We start from the raw sequence: 15717 nt of genomic DNA, 5'->3' as shown, positions 1-15717 counted from the left end.
AAATGTCACTTCTTTCTTACCTCGACTCACCAGGTCCAAATCAAAACCTGCTTCTCCTGCAATCTTCGATACCACAATCATCTTTACCTCTTCTCCGCCATGTTATCGCGCAGAATGCCGGACAAAAGGGGCCAGTAAAGAAATTCTTGTTTTGTTTTCTTCATCCTCCATCAAGTTTGATCAAAAATGCGGCTGAATCCAACGTACAAGTTTACGATTATCTGGATCGCATACCAGGATATAACGATGCGTGGTCAGAATCTTGTCCTGAAATTCTTAATCTTGTCGAAAACGGTAGGTGTCCAACTTAGATGAGTTATCTCCTCCACTAATGCTCGTGACATTCAGCACCTGCATCTATCCCTATTGAAGTCATAGTAGATTCAGTAGACACTGTTCTAGCAGACAATGAATCTCTATCGGGGACGTACAAATTTCTACGATCTCTTATGACTTTGATCTCTTCACGATCAAGTATGTGTTTCTCCTTACATTGCATTCATTCAAAAGTCTTTCATTTAACTTTGTGCTCATTCCTAGAAGCATCCAGACTTATTCTCCACATTTCCGCGCCTAGCAAGCTCCTCCCACTCCTCATCTCCACTGCATTCTCACCTACCCTGACCCAACTCATCGCACATCCTCCTGTTCTCTTCACACATATCACAACCGAATATATGACTCCACCGCCGCCTCTTTCATCCGATGCAAAATTTTGGGGCATATTCATTCCAATCAGTGAACGCGGACGAGATGCAGAAAATCTGGTTTTCGGACAGGGAGGCGATGGAAGTGGTGGGCAGGACGAAATGGTCGTAGAGGTGCTGGTTAGAGGCCGGAGCGACGCGTCTGGGAGGAGGAAGGCCGTCGAAAGATTTCTGGAAGGCTGGGATATTCAAAAGAATCAGCCGGTGAACTTGAGTCAGATGAGTAGTTTGGCTTCGATATATAGGAGAAAGCCCATCGTGGAAGAGGTTTGTCTGATATACTCTCAGGCTATTCAATCATTATTCAAGGTTTCGTTTTGCAGGCAGCCCCAGATCCCACTCAAAACGTATCGTTTAATCTTCACCTTACACCCTCGCAATTAGAGTCCCGAGCACGGGTACCGCTTCCTTACGTGCATGAAGGTAAAAAGCTGTAGTTTATATCCCCTTTCGTTTTTCTAACTTGCAACAGGCCTTTCTATAACTCAACCTGCACCCGGTGCCATATTGTATGACCCAGATTCAGCAGACGACATCGACGATGATGATCCAGATGAAGATCTTGATATTTGAAGTAACATATACTTGGTACAAAGAGTATTGGCTGGTCTACATATTAATACAATGTCAATGTCTGGCTATCCCCATGCATGTCCGTTTTTCATGCTTGTCGAATCTACAATACATTATGGCCAAGGGAAAAAAGAAGCTCCAGGAGAAATAAATGCAATCAAGAGGTATCTTCACGTTTTGTGCTTTCAAACCTCGCCCAAGACCCATGGTCCACCAATCCTGCAGCAAAACTAGACAACGTCGAGAGTGAACCCGTCAGTGAAAACCTGTTCTGATTTCGGTTCCTTTCGCTGCGATTGTTCTCCCGGTCCACGTCGGGCACTCTTGAAACCTGAGAAAAATTCCTAGTCATCATGCCAGTGGCGGCACTGGAATTCAAGCCATTGCTACTGCAGCCGCCAGTCGCAGGACGAGAATGCGACTGCGAGGGCGTGGAAGAGGATTTGGGTACAGCCAGGCGTACTGTACGTGTTCTGGGAGGGACGTGCGTGTCTAATCCTGGTGGAAGCGGATATATGCCAGAACGGTGGTAGACTGGTCCAATTGGGTTTGAGATACTCATGCGATTCGGAGTGGTTGCAGTCTGGCGTCGGGTTTGAGGAGACGATGAGTTCATGATAGAAGGCAATATGAGAGCGGAAGCTGGTCGAGGTCTGCGTTGTCTGACAGCGATATGTGTAGACGGACTAGATGGAGATGATGGCCTCGCCAAATGATTAGATATCGCAGAGAGTGACAAGCGTTGTCTGTTCTTGATCTCATTCAATGTCTTGGGTCTAGCGTAAGCTTCGATCTGTTGCAAAATTTCCTCAGAATTTGTTGAAGGCGAGACTGGATCTTGTACCGTGATTGCACCAGCATCGGCATTTGGAGACGGAACACGAGTAGGATGGTCGTGATTAATTAGAGAACCATCATGTGCAGTGGATGACGAATATGTCCCAGCAGTGATACTAGGACGAGGCTTCCGGAGACGAGTCTATGCATGATGTCAGATAATTTAAAGAGACAGATATAGTTATAGCAAGTCAATAACTCACAGGTTGACTAGTCGAAAGAACGGGATAAGGCATCGGTATATGCTCCTCTAAATTGAAAGAGCCGAGTTCAAGTTCCAGAGTTGGAGGAGTAGCTTGAACGGCCATGGATTGTTCACCGAGCGTGGTAGAATTATTAGCAGAAGTGATCGGTTGCATTGGCAAATGGGTACTGTGTGAATTCGTGGTCTTTTTGCTGGAGGAAATCTCTATTTCTAGACGTTCCTTCGATTTTCCCTGCAATATATGCTTTAATTTGACGCCGAACCGCCTTACTTTCGACAGAACACCGCGCTTTTGACGAGACCCGTTCGAAGTAATGATAGTTCGCCGTTCGTGACTCGGTGCCCCAACTAGTGGATCTTCGACCTCATCACGAGCTAAGGTATCCGTCGCACGGGTGAGTTCAAGACCGATAGGCTCAAGCTGAAGACCGGCAGATTCCCATGAAGACATCATTACTGCAGTAGCGTATTCGCCAGCATTAGCTTGAGGAACATCTGGGGAAGGAGGTAGTGTGACAGCCGGAGAAGGGAAATTTACCACATGGGTAACAAGAGGATTCTGAAGTCGATCCCGTAGAGAAGGCGAAGGTGAGATAGATCGAGCAACAAGAGAGATCGGAGAAGTAACGGAGGTTGTGTATGGAGAAAAACCAGGTTCAGAAGTACCAGTTAGTGAAAGAGTCCAATCCGCGTCTGGTTGTGTGTGTTCATTTGTAACACGCGGAGGAAACGGGGCGACATCAGGAATGCTATCGTCTAGATTGATGCTTCCAGGAAGCGATAAGGATGTCAACCGACGCTGGGAGGAAACTTGCAGGCCTTCAGTAGACGAGTTGAGATCTTCAGAAATCGGAGAAATGTTGACCACTGAGACATTTTGCCTCCACGCACGAGCTGGTGACGAGAATGTCGATGATCTTGGGGTAGAAGGTAAAGAAGCCGGTAATGAGGGAGAACCAAGTCGTAGAAGACCGGAATCGTCATATTCTCCATCTTCATCGGAACTAAAGCTATAAGACTGATACTCTGTTCTAATTGCAGGAGGCGTGCGATTGGATGCGGTGGGCGAGACGAAGATCATGGGTGACATGGGTGATCCTGAACGGCTTTGAGATGGCGTGAAATGAAAGGGAGGATTCGGACTTGAGGACATCTCTGAGGACCGGGACGCATCGTCTACTGATTCGTCTTCAATGACAATTTGCTGCTGCGATTGATCGACTTTGACGCGTCTGCCAGTTGTGTATACGACGTGGTTGTCAGAACTGGTTTCTGGGCTTGGAAGTTGATGTATGCGCGTTTCTGAGTTTGGTGACGCCGTCTTCCAGTGATCAGTTGTTGCGGTCATGCATTCTTCCAGTGTTAAAGTCGAAGTATTGAGCGAAGCTTTCTAAAACGCGTGAATGAGAAATGTGTTAGAGCCGGAATATTGCAGAATTACAGTCATAGCTGATATTGAGCTTCCGCTGAGTGTCTGTATGTTGTTTTTGATGAGGAACAGATCTGTGTATACGCGAATGAACGAACAAACCTGTGTGAAGTTCGTCAGTTCGGAGACTCTAGATGGCATCGAGCCAGTCGTAGTGCTTTGAGCCAGTGTTTCATCTGAGGCAAGAGATGCTGGCTGTGAAGAAGTCAGTTTTCTTTGACCGGGGGCAGTATCAAGATGCATTAAATCCGGGCCTGCAGTTAGGGTCGGATAAGTGAGCGATCTACTTCGAAGTGGTGTATGGGGCCAGGCGCCTGGCAAAGTTGGCGATGGCGAGCGAAGGATAATCGTCCCAGGTGGCATTGGAGAAGAAGCAACTTGTAAAGAAGGCGTGACTAGCGCGAAATAGTCATTCCGAAAAAGGATTGGGGTCTACCCGATTTAGCTATGTGTATCGTCTCTACTGTAAATTTAATCTAAATCCTTTATCCGGATCCAATGATTAGATTAAGATTAAATACTCCATACTTTTGGCTATCCAATCCATAGTTTAAAGGTTACCCTTGACGGCGGAATCAACACTGGTAGCAAAGTGTTCGATGTTTCCGCTGTTGAGACCGGCCATTGAGATACGACCATCCCTGGTCATGTACACGTGTGCCTTCTCCGCAAGGGCCTGAGTGTGCGCAGGGGTCAGACCGGTGAAGCTGAGGGTAGTCGTCAGTTAATTGTGATATGAACACGGTTATGGAATACTCACGAGAACATTCCAATCTGGCTTTTAATATGTCCCCATTCTCCAGGAGTCTTCAAATCGTGGGTGAGCATGTTGTATAGCTTCTCCCGCATGCTGATGATTCGGTCAGCCATGCTCTTGACTTCGGTTTCCCACTCTCCGTAAAGAGCTTCGTTAGACAGGATAGCATTGGCGATCCGAGCTCCGTGAAGAGGAGGATTGGAATACATGGGACGGATGACAATCTTTAACTGACTGTCGACACGGGCCTTTTCTTCTGGGTCGGCTGTGGTCAAAGAGAATGCACCGACACGCTCCCCATACAAACCCATATTCTTCGCGAAAGATTGAGCAAGAGCAACCTGGTGACCTTCAGCAACAAAGTGGCGGACAGCGAAAGCGTCGTTCGAAATGGAACCAGTGGCAAAGCCCTGGTAGGCCATGTCGAAGAAGGGGAAAAGGTTCTTCTCCTTGACAATGTTGGATATCTCCTGCCATTGCTCGTGGGTAGGGTCAATACCGGTAGGGTTGTGAGCACAAGCATGGAGCAAGACAATGGATTGCTCGGGGGCAGCCTAAATCTATTCAGCCGACTGTCGTGGAAGGTAGATAGAATCGCACCAATAGATCAGTCTTAAGACCTTCGAAGTCCAGTCCGACAGTCTCTTTGTTGAAGTACCTGTAACCGCGGACTTCGAGGCCGGAGTCACGGAAAATCGGAGTATGGTTACCCCATGAAGGAGTAGGGAGGTAGATTGTTTTGGCATTAGGATAATGGCGAGCAAGGAATGCGCCTCCAATGCGGAGCGCGCCGGTTCCAGAGATGGATTGCGTAACAGCAACCTAGCATGACATGAGGAACAGAGCAGGCCAGAAGGTTCGCTACACACCGCCCCTTGGGTCAAGGGAATACTGTCAGCGCCGTACGCCAGTTTAGCAGCGTTTTTCGTGAATCCCGCATGACCAGTGATGGGGAGATACTCTTTGTCGGGGTCAGAAGAAGCGACGAGTTCTTCGGCCTAAGGACAAGTCAAGTGGGTTCCAGTCATTTAGTCTGCAAATACGGACCTTTTTGACACTAGTTAAAACGTAGGGCTTGCCATGTTCATCTCTGTACGCTCCAACGCCAAGGTTAATTTTGCGCGGGTCCTTGTCTGCTTTGAAGGCCTCGGAGACACCTATAAAGAATAATCAATTTGAGAAGCAGGCCATTGAAAAAAGAGTTTAAACCTAGAATTGGGTCTGGAGGACCAGCCGGAACAGCAGACCATACAGAAAGTGCCCTGTAAGCAGTTGAGCTTACAGGTGCAGAGCGGCGTGCAAGAGATAACATGGTACAAGAGACAGAAATTTTACAAGAAGGTGGAAGACTATGTAGAAGATATAAATATTGCGGGGCAGAACGGAAGTAGACTGCTCTAGGCGGCGCTAGAACGGCCCGAGATCATCATGATCATGATAGGTCGGCCTTCAAAAAGTTCGAGTCAGTATCTTGAAGTGACCCCATAATGTCTGAAGCTGCTGAGCCCACGAATCAGCCTCCTACAGAGCAGTAAGTATTCGATCTCATCCTTCAACTCAGCATTTGACTTTGTTAGGCCCGAAGCTGAAGGCCAGAATGGTCCATCAAAAAGCGAACTGAAGAAACGAGCTAAAGCCGCAGAGAAAGAGAAGAAAGCCGCAGAGAAAGCCGCAAAGCAGCAAGAGATGGCAGCTCAGAAATCCGCTACAGAAGTTGTCAGTAAATTATTGCTTTCGATGATGTATGTACAAAACTCACGCAACCTTGCAGGATTATGCCGCAGAATTTTACGGAACACTTCCCCTTCATCAATCCCAATCGCGACCTCACCGACCTCGCGTCGACATAGCATCTCTTCCCTCTCGCGATGGGGAAACTGTTCTTCTACGTGCTCGTATACACAACTCTCGTGCTCAAGGCAGCAAGATGGTGTTTTTGAATCTCCGTCAACGCATAGAATCTGTACAAGCTTTGATGATCGTAGCACCTGAGAAGGTATCCAAACAAATGTTAAAATGGGCTGCAGGATTGGCTACAGAAAGTATCGTCCTCGTTGAAGGTGTTGTGAAAAAGTCTCCGGAGATTATCAAGAGTGCTACTGTAGGCACTGTAGAAGTCGAGGTATCAAAGGTGAGGATCCAGATCCTATCAATGCTCGCAGGAATTCTCATTTTTATGTAGCTCTTCCTTATATCTGGAGTCGAAGCTCGATTACCTTTTACGGTCGAAGATGCCGATCGTACTGAGGCTGAAATTGAGGCCTCTGGCGATCAATTCAATCGTGTCCTCCTTGACACGCGATTAAACAACCGTGTCATCGATTTACGAGTAGGTGTTTCTTCATTTCTTCTTTTCTTGACACATATCATACGATATCCTAGAGTCAAACCAACCAAGCGATTTTCAAACTTCAAGCTGCTCTCGGGGATCTTTTCCGGCAGTTCCTCCATTCAAATGGATTCATAGAAATCCACAGTCCAAAGCTGCAGGGTGCTGCCACAGAATCCGGCGCTTCCGTTTTCAAAGTTAGTTACTTCAAAGGTCAGCGATTCCCTCACTGACAGGTGTAGAGTAACAAGCTAACTGCCCTACAGGTGGTGCTTTCCTTGCACAGTCACCTCAGCTCGCGAAACAGATGGCTATCGCTGCCGATTTTGAACGTGTATACGAAATCGGTCCCGTTTTCCGCGCTGAGGATTCGAATACACATCGTCATCTCACCGAGTTCATGGGGCTCGATCTGGAAATGACAATCGAAGAACACTATCACGAAGTCATGGAAATGCTTGATGGTCTCTTTATCAGCATCTTCCATGGCCTGCGCGAAAAGTACAAAAAGGAAATTGATGTAGTCAACAAACAGTTCCCTGCCGAGGAATTTAAATGGAGAGAGGGGCCAGATGGTACACTGAAGCTCTCGTTCCGAGAAGCCGTCGACCTACTCGTCGAAGACGGTGTAGCAAGAGAAGATCTAGACGACATCAAGTTCGTCGGCCCATACTTTTAACTTTTGTGCTGATATCTAATCACAGTTCGCTAGCACCGAGAACGAAAAGCGTCTAGGCAGAATAGTTAGGGCCAAGTACGAGACTGATTACTACATCATCGACAAGTTCCCTATGGAGCTTCGCCCTTTCTACACCATGCCTGACCCGAACGACCCAGTGAGTTGCACCGTCCGTGCATGTTACCGTTTATAAGCTCACTTTCTTCAAAGACACTCTCTAATTCCTACGACTTTTTCATGCGTGGAGAAGAAATTCTTTCCGGCGCGCAACGTATACACGACCCCAAACTTCTCGAGCAGCAAATGCGGAACAAAGGGATAGACCCGGAATCCATGAAAGGTTACTTGGATGGCTTCCGATTCGGTTGTTCTCCTCATGGTGGTGGTGGCATTGGTCTGGAGCGCGTTTTGATGTTATTCTTAAAACTCAACAACATCCGCCGTGCTTCTCTGTTCCCCAGAGATCCGAAGAGGCTTGAGCCTTAACGCAAACCTTCAGACTGTGAACCGATCTAATATGTTTATGCTTTTACTAGGCGCAAAAATTAACATTCTGGCAGAGTTACAATGATTGTTGCGTGTTATCAGTAAGAAGGGGTACAGAGGGAATGCACCTTAGCACAAAACTCTACTAGGCAGACTGGGCTTTCGACTTCAGCCTTTTCAAACAAAAATCGAGCTGTGAGAGATTGCCGAGACATGGTCAGGGAAATAGACAACTAGTGATAAGGGAACTTACGACGTCGGCTTTCTTTGCATTTTTGCTCACTAGGTATGTATCAGGAGTCCCATAGTCGATGAGCTCGACGGAAGTCACGGTGTTTCCCGACAGTGTGACAAGGCCGTTCGCTTCGTGATTATCGCTGTGGAAAACAATTGGTGAATCAGTCGTTGAGTGTATCATATCTAAGCGAAAAGCCTACAGATGCAGAATATGTCGGGTGACAGCTAAAGATGCTACCCGTTCGCATTTGATCGTATTACTCTCCGCTCGCATCCGCTCCCTTATTGCGACATTGGCGTCCTGGTAGGCTTTCGTCGTGCTCAGCACGTCGCCAGATTTCTTCAACATGATAATAACTGGTACTGGGTTTCTTGCAACCAATATATCACGCAGCATTCCAGAGGCGACCAGATCGCCTACTTGATGGAGCGCTTTGACTTCTCCAAGAGCGGCCTTGTTGGTCGATTTCATGACTTTCAAGACTAAGCTGCCTTCAGGATGACCTTTATACGTCCCGCTCAATAGATACAAACCCGCGTTATATTTGCCTCTTGGGGTCAAGCGTTGACCGAGTTTGACACCCGTCAGTGTAGTCGCTTCAGGTAGATGCAGGTAAGACGCAAGTCGAGTCTGTCGATAGTTTACTTACAAAAGGCTTCCTTGTCCTCAGGCTTATTCAGGAATACATCACTGCTAATACTCGCCTCAATCCAGGTGGTCTGAATATTGTTCGTTCAGTGTTTGCGAGTAAGAAAAACGATGAGAAACTTACACCCAACAGGCCTCGAGGTACAAGAAGCGGGGCCGCATAAGCAACGAGCAGAAGCGGGCAAAGAATTAAAGCGATGGAATTGCGAAAATATTGCATGTACCACAAGGAAAGGACCTCCTATAATTTGTTTGACTTCTGGCCTGCAGAAGAATGGATTGAACGATCGGATTCCCGGGCACTGATATTCGACTCCAATATGCTCAGAGTATTTATGGGATTGGATGAATGAAGAATCATGGAATGTAAGTACGCTTGATTTGTTCTTTGACTTTGAAATTCAAATTGAACCTTTCCCGAGTCGAGTCTTACGGTCTAGGACCGGGGTACGGTTTTGTACTAGGCGGGAGGAGTTGGGATAACATAGATCAAGAACAGCCTTATGTACTCCCCCCAAGACACAGAATCAGTGGTTGAAGAGATCAAGATACAGCGAGAATTTGTCCACTGGGCCGATTCGTAACACCATATACTACTCAGATGTATGAGTTGACGATATAAATTAAATGTTCTGACCATGGTTTTACTGGGCTAACAGGACATTTCGGTGGGTTACAACGCCCTTGAACCTACAACTGGTAGAATATTAACAACGCGTCAGTCTGTGTATCCATCCATAATGGTGCCCGATCACGCAACTCGTGCATATAGCGTAGAAAGCAATTACAGACAGAAGCAACGAACGTTTCATCAAATCTGTGTTGTTCAATTTAACGAAACGTCTGTTTCTTCCTGAGGCTGACAAGTTGCGCGATCACAACCATGATTGATACTATGATGGTAAATCGGTGTTGCAATCAAGTGAAATCAAGTTGCTATGTGCCAGAAGCTCGAGACTGGCAACTAACCTTAATTAGCATGCTGAACTGCTCAAAATATGATATGAAATGCAGTCCAAAAGCTTTATATGTATGCCTATATGCTCAGGCTCGTCCGAACTTTCTCGACCGCTGTGCTCAAGCGCTCATCAGGCGTCCGGCCTATCCTATTTAATTTCCTATCTTCCGAAATCCGGACATAATCTTGCTGGATTTGGTGTTTTCAACAGCTTAAATGCGGCGGGAAGTCATCCAGTGTACATCGAAACAAAAAGGCTACATAACTATGCTACAGAAGTTCAAACCAGCAAAGCAAGGGCCTGCAGAATACAGGCCGCAACCGAGGCGTTTAATACGGCGTCACCTTCCTTATATATCACAGTATTTCCCCGATTTTACTTTCCTTTGGCCTAATCTCAGCCTACGTATGATATAATTAGAACGATAATTAGAACGAATTCTGGATTTTCCAAATTACCTTGGGTCTACTTATTGAGTTTCCTTCATCTCAGGCTCGAGACTCGGACGTTCACGCCGGCTGTTCTCTCTTGATCACTTGTTCCTCTGACTCTCAAAGCACGCAAAACAAAGCATCAACGAAATATGCAAAAGAATACTACACAATAACTTCATATGTGCAAATGAATTACTTTCTTTGCTTTTGCCCTGTTGTAGTATTTCAATTCATAAGCGCACGTCTCGATATCGACGTACTGTAAGTACTGATCTACACATAATCGTCGTTCACTTTCGTTCTCAGTCTGCACGTTGTTTCCACTGAAATAAACATTTATCGGCGTCCAAAAGTTGCTTTGACGATTCAAGAAAGGGCGATTCTCGAGGACTTATGTACTGAGGGCGTATGTTCTTCCGAGAATCTGATTTATTTATGGTGTACGCACCAGAAGAACAGAAGAGCTTCCATCTATGAGTAAATACGTAAATGAGCCATTGGCAAGACAAATGATGATCAAGAATGTCCATTGTCGATCATTTAGGCTGAGGATTCGTCTCCTAACAAGGAGCAACAAGGTTTGTGGAGCCAACCGCGGGAGCTTGAGGAATTAGATTTACATACAGTGATACTAAAGTTTTCGCGTAAGTTCCCCGTTTGGTGTACATAACGTCTTATAACGTTCAATGTAAATCCAAAATTCGCGAATGGAATCTTCCGTGTCACCCGTCACACCTTCCTACATAAGTATCATAAGGACGTTAAGAAGATTTCTTTCCTTCCTGGCTTTTTCCTGCTCATACCACTGGTAGCCTGCATCCCTTCGCATCAATATGGCGGCCTTGTTATCCAGGCCGCATCCACAAATCAGAGCGCCTCCTGATGATAGCGGTGATCCCAGCACCACAGAAGAAGGAACAGGAATACACGCGCAGTCGGGGTCGTTAGAACATAGGTTGATCGGGGTGGCGATAGTCTTAGCCCTTATACTTCTCGCATTCATCCTCTGGCTGGTTTTAGCCAAACGACCGCGACGAAAACTGAGGAGCTGGGGGTGTACATGTTTGCCAGCACCCCCAGAACGGATTGACGATGGAGAATATGCAGGGAATCGAGACGGCGGCAACAGGTCCCAAAGCTGGGTTACCTCGCATGATATGGAAACTCATCAAATGTATGAAGTTGGCTCGGAGCCGTCGTCTTTCCAAGCAAAACATATTTCACAATGGGAGGTTGAGCCGAGTAACAAAATTCAAAAGGTGCGTCAGGGTTATGAAGGGTTGAAATGAACTAATGAAATATTTGTTAGGGGAATCTGCAACCATAACACAGGCATAATTTAGTCGAGTAGCTTACCATCTTGTGTGTATGTACAATCTGTAATACCGTAGAATCATGATAATTGTCTGTTAAATAAGATGATAGATATGAATACAGTGAAATCCGGGTAAGCTGAGAAGGGAGGGGTAAGATTTCAAGACCAGTTGCCGTTCTAGAGGAGAGGAGAATAGAATGAATTTATTACAACACTTGTGAAGTTAGATACTGTGTGTAACAAATAATGTCCAATCAATTACACTTGCATGGATAGATGTGTGGGGTAGAGAAAGGTACAACACGAACCATTATATAGCTTATGCCCTGGGAGTCTGGGTTATTAACGTCTTCTGCTTCGTCGTCCGCCGGACCGTGAGCCATTCCCCTGACCCATTACGCTGGCTGGTAATGTATTTCCTTCCAGGGCAGCGGTGATAACCTCGGCGGGAAGATCAATGTGCACACCATCCGCGTAGGTAAAGGCATCCAGAGGAGAATAAGCAGGAGGATCTCGTCTCGACAGAGACTCAGAAGAATTCAATCTGTTACTATCTCCATCAGGACCATGTGAAAGCGTTTGACTACCAGAGCTGCCTGTTCGACGATGATCTGACCGTGTGAGGGCCTGCAAATGGATATCATGTGGGTTAGGTGTGACCGGAGGTGGACTCAAGGGAGAGTCAGGAGGCGGGTGTACCTGAATATAAGTTTCTGCGCCTGAGTCGGACAAGGATGTGGCCAAGTGAGTGAGGGACCGACGCATACGCCGAGGCGTGGAGAAGGGGTTAATCGCACCTGCAACATCAGGAGATGATGGCCTGGACGTAGACGCAGCTGAAGAGTAATCATCATCATCCGAGTCAAAACCATCGTGCGGACCCGGAGATGGAGGTAGATTGGTGTTAGGCGGCGCATGGAATGGCAGGTCAGTAGGTGATATGTATCTTGGAGACGTTGATACATTACTTCCGCTAGCGGGTTCCTCATCTATTGGCGTGATGGGCGGAGGTGGAGTAATAGGTTCAGCGGTTCGGAGAGGGGATGAAACGATGGGATCACCGCTGTTGGGACGAGGCCTCCTAGAGCGATGAGTTCTACGGGATGGAGTGGGAGAAGCTGTCCCTGAGGGACTGGAAGCCGAACTGTCTCTTGGGGAGCGTCTCCGACCCCCGACATCAAGTAGTATACTACCTCGTTCACTACCATACGCTGGGGGTGGGGCTAGAGTTCCCACGCTCGGAGCAAGTCCCCATTTCTTGACGTTAGCCTCAACAAAGACGAACCCTGCCTGCCCGAGATTGACATGCACACTACAAGGTCCATCTGCACCTATAGTAGGGAAAAGATTGTATCGGTTTAAACCGGTAAACGCATCTTCCATTTTTCGTCCGTTCCGAGTGAAGAATACAGTGCCTGAGCGCGGGCGATACCCAACACCCAATACATCGCCTTCCTTAAGTGGAGACCCAAAATTCTGAGCGGTGAATGGATAGTTGTGAGACTTGTCACCGTTTGAGTGGTATGCGATAGAGTAACGATTGAATCCGGGCAAACGAAATGAAGGATAAGGTTTAGTTGCCAATCCGATAGCAACATTGGTGGACTCTGGAAGATCAAACATCTTAACCTCCCAGTAGTAGACTTCGTTGAGCTTCGGTAAAGGTAAGTTAGATTGTACGCAGGACGCTGATGCCGGGTCTGGAAGAAAAGTAATTTCTGTGCGAGCGTGGACAAGCAGAGAGTTTAGAGTCTCTAGATCTGGCTCGAAAGACCAGGCAGAGACGCCCTTCTCCTGGATAGAAAGGAACTGGGACAATGTGATATCTGAAGGGAGCGAGTTGGGTAGGTATTGAGACTGGTAGTCTTTGACAAAAATCAGTCCAGTGACAATACTGAACGAGAGATACGGGCAGACCTTTCGCTCGCATGTAAGCACGACGGGAATTATCATCAGTGAGACCCTCCAGCCAACGAGCTTCTATGGTCTCAAAGCCGCCGTCGCCCTCGACAAGCTCTTCTCTGCTCATGTCAACTGGCCCATCGCTGTCCCGCAGGACGATGCCGCGTCGCCGTCGTATGAGCAAAAGACATATCAGAAAAAGAAGCAGAAGGAATAGGAAGGTAGAGAGGACAATAAGAAGAGGAAGAAGTATCAACCACGTTGATTCTTGAGGATCAATATGATTCTGGTCAACGGCCATGACTTCAGGCTGGTTGAAATGAGCGTTAGCTGAGGAATATGTCCTTGGTAATTCTGCCGGGCCGTTCAGGTGGTTTTGCCGAGAAGTATGATTGACAAAGCAAACACTTCCCACGCCTTCTTAGAGTACTTCCATGAGTAACAGTCTCCTGCCTACATCGCCTTCTATCCGCAGGGCATCTACTAGGCGTAGAGCGGGTTCCAATTTACCGCCTCTTCAGGACAGTCATCATGGTGCTCTCCAGGCCATCCGGACTTTTCTGAAGGGCCGTATATGTTATGACGCTTTTCCAATCAGTTTCCGCCTTATTGTCCTTGACACAAAACTCAGCGTCAAACGGGCTTTGCAGTGTCTTCTCATGAACAGTACGTATATATCAGTGATATCGATGATCATCTCCTAAGGATCCTCCGATTTCTCAATTTCAGGTGTTGTCTCGGCTCCTCTTTGGAACAGTGACAAATCCGAATTCGCCGGCATGCTCACAGTTCTGGATATCATACACCTCATCCAATACTATTGGCGCACGACGGCGTCTTATGATTTTGCTACTGAGGATGTTGAGACATTACGCCTAGAGAAATTGCGGGGCAAGTCGTCTTGATCTTCTGATGGGCTTTCTCCGATATCGTTCTTCTGTAGAAATTGAGATAGAACTTGGAGTCGCTCAACCTCCGCTTCTCCGCAAACATCCAGAAAATACCCTGTATGAAGCTGCCCAGGTTTTGGTACAAACTCATGCTCGGAGATTACCGCTTCTTGATTATGATTCGGACACTGGCCACGAAGTTATTGTATCTACATTAACGCAGTATCGTCTTCTCAAATTCATTTCAATCAACGTGAGTACTTCTACGCTCTTCTGTAAATACTCACAGATTAATACTCTATCCAGTGCCACCAAGAGATACAGAAGCTCAATCTTTCCCTCCGTAGACTTAAGATTGGTACTTACGTCGCCGCCTCCTCCCCAAACGATGTTCCCGAGGGTCAAAGCCCCTATCATCCTATCGCCACTGCCACATTAAATACCACCGTTTTTAGTGTTGTACATATGTTTTCCGAACTTTCAATATCTGCCGTTCCAATCGTGAATGAAGATGGGATCGTCGTCAATTTGTATGAAACCGTTGATGTTATGGTACGAGTGTTGTTTCGACAACCAAATTCATACTCACCGGGCTCGTTCATTTTACAGACGCTGGTTCGTTCTGGCTCCTACCAATCACTGGACCTTACAATATCCGAGGCTCTAAAGCAAAGATCAGTGGACTTTCCCGGTGTTGTTATCTGTACCGCATCAGATTCTCTTGGAACTCTTTTGCAATTGATAAAGAAGCGACGTGTACACCGGCTCGTTGTAGTAGAAGGAGAGGTGAATTGTCCTGCAATCGATGGCTTGGATTTCTACTCATACGATGTCTTTAGGAAGAGGAAAAGAAGGGAGGCAGAAAAGGCCGACTGCTGGGTATCATCACACTTAGTGACGTCCTGCGATATATCATGGGTGCTGGCACTATCACCGAAGCGCATGAACCTCGGCAGACGCAGACAACCTCTTCATCTGGTCCACCTTCGGAGGGACCTTCTTCCCCAACCATTCTTACCAGCCCGAGCATTTCCACAGCACCCCCCATGTCGTAGAGTCGGCTTTCTCGTTATCCTCTTCGGCCAAGCATCTATTCATGTCTTAGACTTCACATATCTGTATGCTGTATCCTTAGCTGTCATGTCGATTGTTATCGTCGTTATGTCCCTTGAAATTGCTCTAATACAGTGTTGAGCGCTACAAGGCTTCATTTTCTCGTCTCTTATCATCGATGTATTTTTCTATGTACTTACAATTGTGCATATGTAACGCATGAGTCTTGCGCTGTGTGCATCATAGCTGGATAATTGAATAATTATTAATGGAACA

The 15717-nt window shown here is 46.8% G+C and overlaps 8 protein-coding genes across 8 annotated transcripts; 4 read left to right on the top strand and 4 right to left on the bottom strand.

Moving 5' to 3' along the window:
- Positions 1-2: 2 nt before the first annotated feature.
- Positions 3-1280, top strand: C8R40DRAFT_1165617 (uncharacterized protein; the record flags this gene model as incomplete). Its single annotated transcript, XM_046230722.1, has 5 exons — positions 3-294; positions 349-474; positions 541-974; positions 1031-1130; positions 1180-1280. 5 exons carry the CDS (start codon positions 3-5, stop codon positions 1278-1280), a joined length of 1053 nt encoding a protein of 350 aa, XP_046091767.1.
- On the bottom strand, positions 1265-4207 carry C8R40DRAFT_271448 (uncharacterized protein). Its single transcript, XM_046234554.1, has 5 exons — positions 3854-4207; positions 3764-3796; positions 2321-3712; positions 2125-2259; positions 1265-2073 (listed from the first exon to the last, which is right to left on the bottom strand). Exons 1-5 carry the CDS (start codon positions 4112-4114, stop codon positions 1438-1440), a joined length of 2457 nt encoding a protein of 818 aa, XP_046091766.1. The 5' UTR covers positions 4115-4207; the 3' UTR covers positions 1265-1437.
- C8R40DRAFT_273255 (pyridoxal phosphate-dependent transferase) lies at positions 4015-5905 on the bottom strand. Its single transcript, XM_046234557.1, has 6 exons — positions 5718-5905; positions 5556-5665; positions 5378-5506; positions 5109-5330; positions 4512-5062; positions 4015-4458 (listed from the first exon to the last, which is right to left on the bottom strand). Exons 1-6 carry the CDS (start codon positions 5818-5820, stop codon positions 4302-4304), a joined length of 1272 nt encoding a protein of 423 aa, XP_046091765.1. The 5' UTR covers positions 5821-5905; the 3' UTR covers positions 4015-4301.
- A 1-nt stretch (position 5906) lies between these two features.
- C8R40DRAFT_271871 (uncharacterized protein) lies at positions 5907-8143 on the top strand. Its single transcript, XM_046234555.1, has 8 exons — positions 5907-6039; positions 6094-6224; positions 6280-6639; positions 6691-6837; positions 6891-7050; positions 7104-7494; positions 7550-7673; positions 7727-8143. The coding sequence occupies exons 2-8, from the start codon at positions 6195-6197 to the stop codon at positions 8000-8002; spliced, it is 1488 nt and encodes a 495-aa protein (XP_046091764.1). The 5' UTR covers positions 5907-6039; positions 6094-6194; the 3' UTR covers positions 8003-8143.
- Positions 8144-8435: 292 nt separating this feature from the next.
- Positions 8436-9108, bottom strand: C8R40DRAFT_1065662 (uncharacterized protein; the record flags this gene model as incomplete). The annotated part of the gene is made up of 3 exons (XM_046225685.1): positions 8436-8836; positions 8890-8959; positions 9013-9108. The coding sequence occupies 3 exons, from the start codon at positions 9106-9108 to the stop codon at positions 8436-8438; spliced, it is 567 nt and encodes a 188-aa protein (XP_046091763.1).
- A 2006-nt stretch (positions 9109-11114) lies between these two features.
- Positions 11115-11608, top strand: C8R40DRAFT_1065661 (uncharacterized protein; the record flags this gene model as incomplete). The annotated part of the gene is made up of 2 exons (XM_046225684.1): positions 11115-11540; positions 11591-11608. The coding sequence occupies 2 exons, from the start codon at positions 11115-11117 to the stop codon at positions 11606-11608; spliced, it is 444 nt and encodes a 147-aa protein (XP_046091762.1).
- On the bottom strand, positions 11562-13846 carry C8R40DRAFT_1081274 (concanavalin A-like lectin/glucanase domain-containing protein). Its single transcript, XM_046227134.1, has 5 exons — positions 13514-13846; positions 12394-13461; positions 12296-12315; positions 11905-12223; positions 11562-11826 (listed from the first exon to the last, which is right to left on the bottom strand). The coding sequence occupies exons 1-4, from the start codon at positions 13797-13799 to the stop codon at positions 11939-11941; spliced, it is 1659 nt and encodes a 552-aa protein (XP_046091761.1). The 5' UTR covers positions 13800-13846; the 3' UTR covers positions 11562-11826; positions 11905-11938.
- A 64-nt stretch (positions 13847-13910) lies between these two features.
- C8R40DRAFT_1081271 (uncharacterized protein) lies at positions 13911-15715 on the top strand. Its single transcript, XM_046227133.1, has 6 exons — positions 13911-14164; positions 14228-14389; positions 14442-14641; positions 14695-14940; positions 14998-15174; positions 15228-15715. The coding sequence occupies exons 1-6, from the start codon at positions 13933-13935 to the stop codon at positions 15441-15443; spliced, it is 1233 nt and encodes a 410-aa protein (XP_046091760.1). The 5' UTR covers positions 13911-13932; the 3' UTR covers positions 15444-15715.
- The last annotated feature ends 2 nt before the right edge of the window (positions 15716-15717 follow it).

This window comes from Lentinula edodes (genome assembly GCF_021015755.1).
Source record: "Lentinula edodes strain Le(Bin) 0899 ss11 chromosome Unknown C8R40scaffold_2, whole genome shotgun sequence".
NCBI lineage: Eukaryota > Fungi > Basidiomycota > Agaricomycetes > Agaricales > Omphalotaceae > Lentinula > Lentinula edodes.
Note: the sequence above shows the minus strand (reverse complement) of the source record. Positions and strands in the feature narration are given on the sequence as shown.